Source organism: Mustelus asterias, chromosome 11 (genome assembly GCF_964213995.1).
Source record: "Mustelus asterias chromosome 11, sMusAst1.hap1.1, whole genome shotgun sequence".
In the NCBI taxonomy this organism is placed as follows: domain Eukaryota; kingdom Metazoa; phylum Chordata; class Chondrichthyes; order Carcharhiniformes; family Triakidae; genus Mustelus; species Mustelus asterias.
Window position 1 is genome coordinate 77,916,579 of NC_135811.1, and position 11,675 is coordinate 77,928,253.

General features: G+C 42.9%; 1 protein-coding gene across 1 annotated transcript; it reads right to left on the bottom strand.

Annotated features, from left to right (window-relative positions):
• Positions 1-258: 258 nt before the first annotated feature.
• On the bottom strand, positions 259-11,189 carry gh1 (growth hormone 1). Its single transcript, XM_078222947.1, has 7 exons — positions 11,106-11,189; positions 6,880-6,923; positions 5,443-5,555; positions 4,355-4,515; positions 4,113-4,223; positions 3,207-3,344; positions 259-459 (listed from the first exon to the last, which is right to left on the bottom strand). Exons 1-7 carry the CDS (start codon positions 11,187-11,189, stop codon positions 259-261), a joined length of 852 nt encoding a protein of 283 aa, XP_078079073.1.
• Between the last annotated feature and the right edge of the window lie 486 nt (positions 11,190-11,675).

Below are 11,675 nucleotides of genomic sequence, written 5' to 3' on the forward strand. Positions count from 1 at the left end.
AAATGCAAGATAAATATTTGCTGAGTTTTATTAAGAAACTTTGGCTATTGATCACAATTACAGAAAAACATGCACCTACAGGAAAATACTTTCCACAATTCCTATATATCTACAGCTAAATTTCAGAGACGCAACATTGTTATAACATCTATAACTATATAGAGTTTTTTTTAAATAATCAACTTTAAGACAGATTCTGTGTAACATTCTGAGTGTCTTTATCGAGTTTTCCTCGCTCATTTTGTCTATAACCTTACACTACACAGTACAGTTACTCTCTGCAAAACGTTTGCAATTCATAACTTTCAGGTAGGTTTCAACTTTGTGCATATCCTTCTTAAAACAAGCCAGGAGACCATAGTTTTTCATCAAAGCTTCCTCACTTAAGTTTCCATCGAACCTTTCATAGGAAAATTTCTGCCTGTCACTATCTTGCGAAGAGCTTCCATCTTCCAGAGTCTAGGAAATGATAGAGCAATTTAGTTTTAACACAGTTTGATAAAAGGAACATCTTTTCAGAAACTCACTAAACATAGAGTGTGAAATAGATTCTGTGCAGGTATATTTTGACTCTGAATGTGTAACATGAAGCAAAACAAAAGCTTGCTAATTGCATAGAAACATTCAAACTAGAAGGAGTAGGCCATTCAGCCCTTTGAGCCTGCTCCTCCAATCATTATGATCATGGCTGATCATCAAATTCAATATCCTGATCCTCCCCCCCCTTCCCCTTAAATCCCTTAACCCCTTTTGCCCCAAGAGCTGTACCTAATTTCTTCTTGAAATCAGACAACATGTTGGCCTCAACTACTTTCTGTGGTAGTGATCATATGGTAAAATATTTCTTCAATTGATTCTGTGCAATATTATTCGAGTAAATTAATTCATTTGTAGAAGCTTCCATTTTTTCCGTCATACTACTTATTTCTGGAAAATAAATTCTAAATTTAGATGAAAACCACTATATGAACTCCACTTATGTATGTTATGAGAGTAGCACATGGAGCATTGGTCAAGAATGCTATGAATCCTGGGGATTCAAATGAAAGCTAACATTTTGTAATTATGGTTTACAGAGCTGCCTGAATGAACCTTCTGACATGTTGATATCTTCTTGCCTACCTGTAATGTTCTACAAGTGAGAGGCAATGCAACAATGAATAAGTAAACAGCTTGGTGAGGCAGATACATTCATGAGTATCTTTTGAGTATGGGTATCCTTGGAAACTAGCCCTAGGAATAGACCAGGCTAATGTAAAATCATAGGGAGTTCATTTGCGCGGTTTTGCTTAAGGATTGAATCCATTCCATTCGATTTCCTATGGCAAGATTCTTCAAAATGCCACTTACTTCCTTTTTCTGATTTATTTCCTCTTCATCCCCCTCTCCACTTCAGCCTTAAGTTACATGATTTCTAATTAACATTCCATACATGTTATATTAACCGTTACAGTGTATGTGCAAATGCTATACTCACCTTGCTCCATACCCTAGTGACCCATTTGGACAAATTTCAATCCCCTTTTGTGAAAAGAATCTAAAGGCTCAGAAGAAGTCAGATTGTATTCCAAATGTTAACGTTGCCGGACCTGATGAGTTTTCCAGCGTTTTCTATTTCTTTATTTCAGATTTCCAACATCTGCAGTATTTTGTGTTTATCTAAAGGCTGACTTGCTAGCTATGGAAGCGGGTTCCATTGCAGTTGAATACATCACATTGCTGAAACGATCAACCGAATATATAAATGTCGTTGTGCTGACGGGTCTGGCAGAGTAAGCATTCTTAATGGAGACTTCTGAAGTCCATCTGCTATTACTTTTCCCACCAAATTGATCCAGAATTATTTGAATTGTATTAACCCGTTTTATGTGCATTGCCTGGCCAAATAAATATTTATTATGTACTTAGCAGCTTATTCCATCGTTAGGACACGGCAAAATGCATCACCTACAATTAATTACTTTGCAAGTGCCGTTATTATTGTTATGGAAGTATAAAGTTAGCGGCTCCATTTATGTGTAAATGCTGTACTCATCTTACTCCATACCCTAGTGACCCAGTCATAACTGCCTCTTCAATATCATTCAGACTCAGCCACAGACTCAGAATCCTACAGTGCAGAAGGAGGGCATTCGGCCCACCGAGTCTGCACCGACCACAATCCCACCCAGGCCCTATCCCCATAACCCCGTGCATTTACCCAATAATCCCCCTCAATTGCCTCCCTAAGGGGCAATTTAGCATGGCCAATTCACCTAACCCTCCCATCTCTGGACTGTGGGAGGAAACCAGAGCACCAGGAGAAACCCCACGCAAACACGGGGAGAACACGCAAACTCCAAACAGACAGTGACCCAAGCCGAGAACCGAACCCAGGTCCCTGACGCTGTGAGGCAGCAGTGTAAACCACTGTGCCACCATGCCGCCCAACTCCTAACGTGGCTCAGTGCCAAATATTTACTGTGTTGAAGGTGATAGATATATGCAAGTTATTCTCCAAGAATAAGTCATAAATACTGCAGCTATTGTTGGGAGTACCTTCGTGAAGAGGAGCGATCATAATTCAAAAACTCTACTCGTCACTGTTCCAAACTACCTTCCCATTTATTACCCAATCTTTCTTTCTGTTTTTAGATCAGTTTTCGTCTGGTGAGTAATTTTTGAATAATTTAATGAGCTTTAGTTTTTTTTCTTGTGGGTTTTATATGTGGAACTGCATCAGATAAAAGCTTATATATCAGTGTCACAAGTCAGCTTACATTAACACCGCAACGAAGTCACAGTGAAAATCCCCTGGCATAGTACATAAAGCAACGTGTATATAGATTCGATTACCCTGTTCAACTAATGCAGTTATATCCTGAAAACGTATTGCGGTAGATGAGTGAGGTGCTGACTATATAGTTGCTTTTAAACTCATATCGACATCAGAGCCAAAAAAAACCCGAAAATACTTTGGGCCATTTACTCCATTATCGGGTGTCGCTTTCACCAAATTAACACCAAAAATAATTAAATCGTACTTCCTAGCAATTTTAAAACTGGTTCCTTAAAACGTACCCAATCCAATGTAAACATAAAGGAATGCTTAAAATAAGGTCTGATCAGAATTTGATCCAAATTTCGTCTTCCGTGCCACTTTCCCGTCCTGCTGCGAAACTTTAACACCTGTTATTACTATAGTAGTTGTAATTGTGAACACCTACCTTCAGAGTTTTGATGCCTTCTTTCAGGTCTTGCAATTTGTGAGAGACCCTGTCCGAGGTCCTGAAGGCTCTGCTGTTCTGAATGGAGTTGAGCCAGGAATTAATGAGCTGCTGCGAATACTGGAGCAGCTCCGTATCCTGTGAGAGAAGGCGAACTGTAACTCAGAGCAAACTGAATATATATCTTGTTTAAAATAAAATGGAGGGGAAGACACAAAAGTTAGGCAAAGTCAGAGAAATGGGAAGATGCAGGACAACGAATACCCTATACTGTAAAATTACTGTCCCGGGGAACCAACAAGAATCAAAGAAATAGGTATTGTATCTGAGTTATCATTTCCAGTTATACAGCACAGAAAGAGGCCCTTCGGCCCATCGGGTTTATGCCGGCTATCAAGCACCTATCTACTCTAATCCCATTTAACAGCACTTGATCCGTGGTCTTTTTTCTCTAACTTCTAAATGTGCTGTAATTCAAAGTCAGGGAATAATAAAAAGAAGCTTTCTTGATAACCCCGTTACCATTTTGATTTTTGGACTATCGGTGGTTAAATAACGGCTTTAAATTCGTGAAGTTATAGTTCTGTGGATTCAGTCACCGGTCTGTAGAATTATAAATATTGCTGTGGTGTATATTACAAATTAGTATTCATTCAGCAATGGGAGCCGGAGTTAATGCAAGAGAGAGAGGGAGAGAAAAACTAGATCCAAATGAAGCGAATTCGAGCAGAAAAGGACAAAAAAGTTAGTTTGGAGATACTTAGTTAGGTGAGATGGTTTGTACCGGACAATCTATACTATCAGTTTGTGTTTTATCAAAAGAGACCATTCGTAAACATTCAATGTATCGTGTTAAGAGTAAAGCTGAATTTTGGTTCGGATGTTTTGTGTGTGTGTTGGAATTACCGATCGCTGCTGGGCATCCTCTTTGCCAGTAGGTGCCAGGAGGGTTTCAGATTGGCAGGAAGGTGAACTCTGGTGAGAACGGCGCTGCTCCTCGGGGATATATTTTCGTTCCTGTTGAAAGTAGGGGGGGAGAAAAAGAAAACACGCACATGCAAGTTAGATGCGTTGTCTCTCCCACAACAAAACAATGGTTCGAGCTCATTATCTTCCATAATAACTTGCGTTTAGGGTAGGCTACGTACGAAATCTTTGCAGGTCTCTGCGGCGACGAGGTGCAGATGCTGTGCCCTGCGCACAGCGTTGGAGAATAGATCGGATAGAGGCAGAGGGTACGCTTCCAGATCTCCGGGGCACAGCATAGAAACCCACACCAGGGCCAAGGCAACGGAACACAGTGATAGACCTAGCGTGGGAACGGAGCAAAGAACAGTCCTGAGTAAACTGAACATATATCTTGTTTCAAAACAAAACTGAGGAAAAGAGGTTCACACAGGTTAGGCAAAGTCAGAGAAGTCTGAAAGGTGTGTTAGGTGCATTGGCCATACTAAGTTCTCCCTTAGTGTACCCGAACAGGCGCCGGAGTGTGGCGACTAAGGGATTTCCACAGTAACTTCATTGCAACGAAAATGTAAACCTTCTTGTGACACTAATAAATAAACTTTAAAATATACCTTAAGATGCAAGAATACTGTAAGATTGTTGTCCCGGGAAATCAACAAGAATGGAAGAGGAAAAGCAGAGTCCCAGGGAGGAAGGGACAAGGATTCCACTGACTGCTAGCTTCCAAGGAGTTTAAAGTTTTGGCACCGAAAGAGCAAAGTACAACACAAGTCTTGAATACCTAAAACAATGGGAATAACTTCTTGCAATGTTCCAGATCTTAACTTCTATTATTGATTGAGGTGACATCTGCTAGGTCGAAGGAAGATGTATCATCGGCTGCCAAAGAGTCTGGAAAGACTGGCATGGGAACACAAGGCGAAACACACCACACAAAACTGAAGCTTGGTAAGGGCAACATGTAACGTATAGAAGATAAGGAGAAAAGAACAGAAACTTTCAGATAAAAACATTTAAATACAAATCAACCCCATCAAGACAAACCATGAAATACTACCTGAAGTCATCCTGTCACTGTAAATAAAGAACAATATTGAATAAACTGTAGACAAGGCAGTTAGTTCACAGGTTGTAATGGTACCATCAACTCAACAATTAGATATATATCAGTTCGAAATCCATGCATAAATTGATAGTAAAAGGGAAAAAAAACAAAATGTTTTGAATTTAATGCATGCTGTGTTTTTTTCCCCCTTATTATGGAAAATACAATTATTCACTTCCCAATCATCAGAAACAAAACCTTTGATTTGTTTGTATGTTCGGGACGTATCATCTAGCATCACTAAATAAGTGATAATATTGCACTTTACTTCTGGTAACCTGAACCGGTGACAGGAACAAAAAAACACAAAGCGGCATGTTTTTATTAAGTGTTTTGATGTGACCAGTGTTTCAACTGTGTTTCATCTTGACCCCTGGAAAAAAGAACGCATAATTTGATGGGTAAACATGTCAGTGGTATAAATTTCACAGGGTGAGGAATGAATAACGCATTACCACTGAGCTGAACAGGAGTTGTGTTTATGAAGTTGCAGCAACATCTTGCCACCTTGACATTTCTCGCCACCCACATAAGGTACATAACAGTCAGAAATAGATGTACAAATAGATGTACAAGTGGTACCCTTCGTACCTCTCAGTGCATCACCGCCCCCCCCCCCCCACCCCCGCCCCCTTCCCATAAGGCTTTTCAAAAGTAAATGTTCAATGGAGCTTTGGACAAGTTTCTCTATCTCTCACAGCTATTCAAATGTAAAATCTATTAGCCTGTTATTCTTTACCACTATCTGCACCAACTCCTTCAGGAGAAAGACAAAGAACAAAAAATAAATAAAATTACAGCACAGGAACAGGCCCTTCGGCCTGCACCAACTATGCTGCCTGTCTGAACTAAAGCCCCCTACCCTTCCGGAAACCATATCCCTCTATTCCCACCCTATTCATGTATTTGTCCAGACGCCCCTTAAACTTCTGGCACCATTTTCTTCCCTGCCTTCTTTCAACCCAAGCATTAGCCAGTGTTAACACCTGTGTTAAAATAGGAGAGGAATTAATTAAAGCACGTTGGCATTGATAGGACAGCACCACAACTGGCATCCTCTCAGTGTGTTCTCATGCTCCCATTGAATGCATAAGAGGCATTTTCCAGTCCAGACTTTGACATAGGCCAAATACAATATTTGAGTCTGGAAAAGGTTGAAAAATGCACACTTGCCATCAAAATTGCTCTGAAATTTATCATGTATTTTCTGAAATATTACAATGAGAATATTCTCAATGCATTTTTCTACTGGCATTTATGCCAAAACCAGAAGTTACAGTACAACTGAGAGGTTTGTCAATAGCAGATTTTTCAACCCATATCTTAAGGAAGTGCAGACAGAGGGGGACTGGGTGACCAGCAGTCAGAAGAAGGGGACAGGCAGGTAGTCAGGAAAGCCCCAGAGTGCAAGAACCATTTTTCTGAGTTGGAAAACGTTCCACTGGGGGGTGCAATCAGAGGCAAGCACTGTGGTGGCTCAAGCTGCACAAGGTGAGAGGAGTAAGAGTGGAAGAGCAATAGTGATAGGAGGCACAATAGTGAGGGGTGCAGACAGCTGTTTCTGCAGCCGCATATGTGACTTTAGGATAGTGTGCTGCCTACCTGGTGCCGGGGTTAAGGATGTCACTAACCAGCTGCAGGCCATTCTAAAAGGGAAGGGTGAACAGTCAGAGGTCATGGTTCACATTGGTACCAACGATATAGGTAGAAAGAGGGTTGAGGTCCTGCAGCTAGAACTTAGGGAGCTATGTAGCAGATTGAAAAGCAGAGCCTCAAAGTTTGTCATCTCTGTGCCACGTGCCAATGAGTATAGGAATAGGAGGATAGAGCAGAAGAATGCGTGGCTGAAGAGATGGTGCAAGAGGGAGAGCTTCAGTTTCCTGGATCACTGGATCCATTTCTGGGAAAGGCGGGACCTGTACAAGCAGGACGGGTTGCACTTGAACTGGAATGGGACCAATTTCCTTGCAGGGAGGTTTGCTAGTGCTGTGGGGTGAGGGGAGAGGGGTGGGTGGGTGGAGAGATGGTGTTTAAACTAATTTGGGTGGGGGATGAGTCATAGTTTGGAGGTACACTGGGGAGTGATGCACAGCCGAAAATTGGTGGTGTGGTAAATAGCGAAGAGGAAAGCCTTAGATTACAGGACGATGTCGATGGGCTGGTCAGATGGGCAGAACAGTGACAAATGGAATTTCACCCTGAAAAGTATGAGGTGATGCATTTTGGGAAGACTAACAAGGCAAGGGAATACACAATGAATGGTAGGACACTAGGAAGTACAGAGGATTAGAGGGACCTTAAGGTGCATGCCCAGAAATCCCTGAAGGGAGCAGGACAGATAGATAAGGTGGCTAAGAAGGCATATGGGATACGTGCCTTTATTAGCCAAGGCATAGAACATAAGAGCAGGAGGGTTATGATGGAGCTTTACAAAATGTTGGTTAGGCCACAGCTAGAGTACTGTGTGCAGTTCTGGTCACCACACTATAGGAAGGATGTGATTACACTAGAAAGGGCGCAGAGGAGATTCACCAGAATGTTTCCCGGGCTGGAGTTGTTTTCCTCAGAGCAGAGACGACTAAAGGTTTACAAAATTATGAGGGATATATTTAGGGTAGATAAGAAGAAACCTTTCCCCGCAGTAGACAGGTCAATAACTAGGGAGCATAGATTTAAGGTAGGGGGCAGGAGATTTAGAAGGGAATTGAGGAAAAACTTTTTCACCTGGAGAGTGGCGGGAATCTGAAACTCACTGCCTGAAAGGGTGGTAGAGGCAGGAACCCTCACAATGTTTGAGAAGCATTTAGATGAGCACTTGAAATACCATAGCACACAAGGCTATGGACCAAGTGCTGGAAAATGGGATTAGAATAGTTAGGTGTTTGATGGCTGGCACAGACACAATGGGCCAAATGGCCTCTTTCTGTGCTGTAAAACTCTATGATTCTACGAGGACCTTACAGCCAAAGAGGCAATCTCACCTTGATTTAAGTTTCTTATAACCGAATACAAAAGCAAATTTTTAAAGTGCCAATTTTGTAACAGCTCTCTACCTCCACCATTGATCTTTTAAAACTTATATGTTCATGACACAAAGATAGGTAGTAAAGTAAATTGTGAAGTTGACATAAGAGGCTGCTAAAAGATGTAGATAGGTTAGGTGAGTGCGCAAACACCTGGAAAATTGAGTATCATGTGGGAAAATGTGAAATGCTTCATTTTGGCAGGAAAAATAAAATAGAAGCATATTATCTAAATGGTGAGAGATTGCAGTGATCTGAGATGCAAAGGAATCTGGGTGTCCTAGTGCAACAAACACAAAAGGCTAGTATGCAGGTACAGCAAGTAATTAGGAAAGCTAATAGAATGCAATCATTTATTGCGAGGGGAATTGAATACAAAAGCAGGGAGGTTATGCTTCAGTTATACAGGGCCGAGTGAGACAACGTTTGGAATACTGTGTACAATATTGGTCACATTATTTAAGGAAGGATGTAGCTGCATTGGAAGCAGATCAGAGAAGGTTTACCAGACTGGAATGGATGGGCTATCTTATGAGGAAATGTTAGACAGGCGTGGCTTGTATCCATTGTAAGAGGCAATTTGATTGAAACATGTAAGATTCTGAGGCCTCTTGAAAAGGTGGATGTGGAGACATCTAGAACTAGGGATCACCATTTAAAAATAAGGGGTTGAAAATTTAAAATGCAGATGAGAAATAATCTTTTCACTCAGAGGGTCATGAGTCTTTGGATCTCTGTTCTTGAAAAGGTTGTAGAAGCAGAGACTTTGAATAATTTTAAGGCAGAGGTGGATAGATTCATGGGGTGGGATTTTCCCAAAAGAATTGTCGAATCAGCATAAAAACTGGAGTAAATCATGCTGGGTTTTTTTCAGTGGGATTTTCAAAATGAATCTCCCACACTCTGTGCACTGCAGAGTGCACTAGCGTGAATTTCGCGGAAGATCAGTGGGCAGGGCTTATTCCCGCTGGAGAGGCCAGCAGCATAGCGCTGAGCGGGCCACTGCGCATGTGTCGATCTGCCAGCACCAAGATTGGTAACCCCATACTGCCAGCCTCCTGATCGAACAGTGGTGGAGGCGGATTCGACAGGGTCTTTTAAGAGACTTTTAGATAAGTACATGGAACTTAGTAAGATAGAGGGTTATAGGTAAGCCTAGTAATCGCTAAGGTAGGGACATGTTTGGCACAACTTTGTGGGCTGAAGGGCATGTATTGTGCTGTAGTTTTTCTATGTTTCTATGTTTCTATGTTTGGAGAGCATTAGCTATGAGGAGAGGTTGGGGAAATTTGGTTTGTTCTCACTAGAACGACGGAGGTTGAGGGGAGACCTGATACAAGTCTACAAAGATTATGAGGGGCATGGACAGAGTGGATAGTCAGAAGCTTTTTCTCAGGGTGGAGAGTCAGTTACTAGGAGGCACAGGTTTAAGGTGCGAGGGGCAAGGTTTAAAGAAGATGTATGAGGCAAGTTTTTTGCACAGAGGGTGGTGGGTGCCTGGAACTCGTTGCCAGGGGAGGTAGTGGAAGCAGATACAATAGTAATTTTTAAGGGGCATCTTGACAAATATGTGAATAGGATGAGAATAGAGGCATATGGTCCCCGGAAAGGTAGGGGGTTTTAGTTCAGACGGGCAGCATGGTCGGTGCAGGCTTGGAGGGCCGAAGGGCCTGTTCCTGTGCTGTAATTTTCTGTGTTCTGTGAGCCCTGTGACCCTGCATCGCTGGCCGTACGATCCCCTCCAACCCACTAATCGCTGGGCTCCCAGATGTGTTCGGGCCAGCCTCGACTCCTCCCCGCTGCACTGCAGTCCCAACCACCCCTCCCACCCCATCGGCAGTCCCAATCTGCCCCCCCAGTCCCGACCCACCACCGTCACCCCTTCCCCAGCAGGCTGACCCCCTACATCCCCCTCCACCCATCCCCGACCACCCCAATGGCCAGCCTCGATTGCTGGACTCCCTCCCTCTGTCATTGCCAAGTGCAAAATGGCATTGGGACTCCCACCCCCACAGATCTCCCCCCCGATAGGCCCTGCCCCATTATGCTCCATCCCCTTCCCACTCCCCAGTGCCTGGTGGACAGCCAAGTTGCCCTCCCTTGGGCATTGCCACTTTGCCCCTTGGGCAGTACCAGGGGGCCAAGCTGGCACTGTCAAGCTGCCAATGCCTGGGGCGCATACCCCCCTTACCCCCGACCTCCACTTCATTCCAGAGGAGTCGGGTCACCAGCTCCCCGCGAGTGGGAGCTACTGTAAACCCCGCTGGAGCGAAACACTCTTGGCGGGGCGTGGGAGAGCCTAGCAGGCCTGGAGATCTTCGTCCCGTGCCTGCTAATTACATGCTAATTCTACTTTAAATAATTTATACAGCTCTGCGCCAATTTCTGGCGTGGAGCTGACGGCGCTGGAAATTTAGTGGCTGGAGACTCACTGAGCCCGTGGCACCCAGCAGGGAGCCCGTGAAATGGCCTCCACTTGATTCTCCCGGCCCGCTGTGCTGATAAAGCAGTGCAGTGGGTTGCAGAATTGTTCCCATGGTACGCAAAGGAGTGATAGTTTATCGGGAGCAAGCGGAAAGCAAATTTGAGATTACTTTCAGATCAGCCATGATCTTATTGAATAGAGGAGCAGGCTCGAGGGGCCAAATGACCTATTTCTGTTCCTTGTTCATATGTTAATATAATATTCATATGATCAGAAAAATATAACTGCTCCCATTCACTCATTTAAAAAGGTTTGCAATGGAAAGAATGGGATGTGTGTGTGTATCAAAGTGTGAAAACAGAATCCTGCTGTTACTGCACCTCCATGACAATCAGACTGGGTTCAATCTGTATAACCACAGTCTCCTGACTGCTGGCAACAACCAGCAGATCCTGGCCGCACATGGATAGCCAGCTTTCACACACTGGTTAAACTCTGGTCAACAATTTCAGCTAAGGCTATTTGTATTGTATTTGTACAACATTATGGCGCATACCAAAGATATCTGCCTCACACCAGGGTACATTTGGAATCACAGACCAAATTGAGTTTAGACGCATCAAAGTTGCCGTGTACATTTGTGTTTAATCAACAAATGGACACATTTCTTCAATAGATTCTCACTGGCACAGGCTCTTTTCAGCTAAGTAGTTCTTCTGACTAATTTCGGTCGATAGTGGTGAATTGATGTTTGACTCATATTTAAGTGAGCAATCATATATGGGCTGGGAAACTTGTCTGCTTAAAGATGTCACACTGATATTTTTCTTATTTTTCATTACTATCATGTTGGCATAAATACTTGTTTTCCTTTTGCAGCTGCATTTGAAAACTGGTGTTACCCAGTCACTAAACAAAAAATTACACATCTTTAATCGTGTAAAATATAC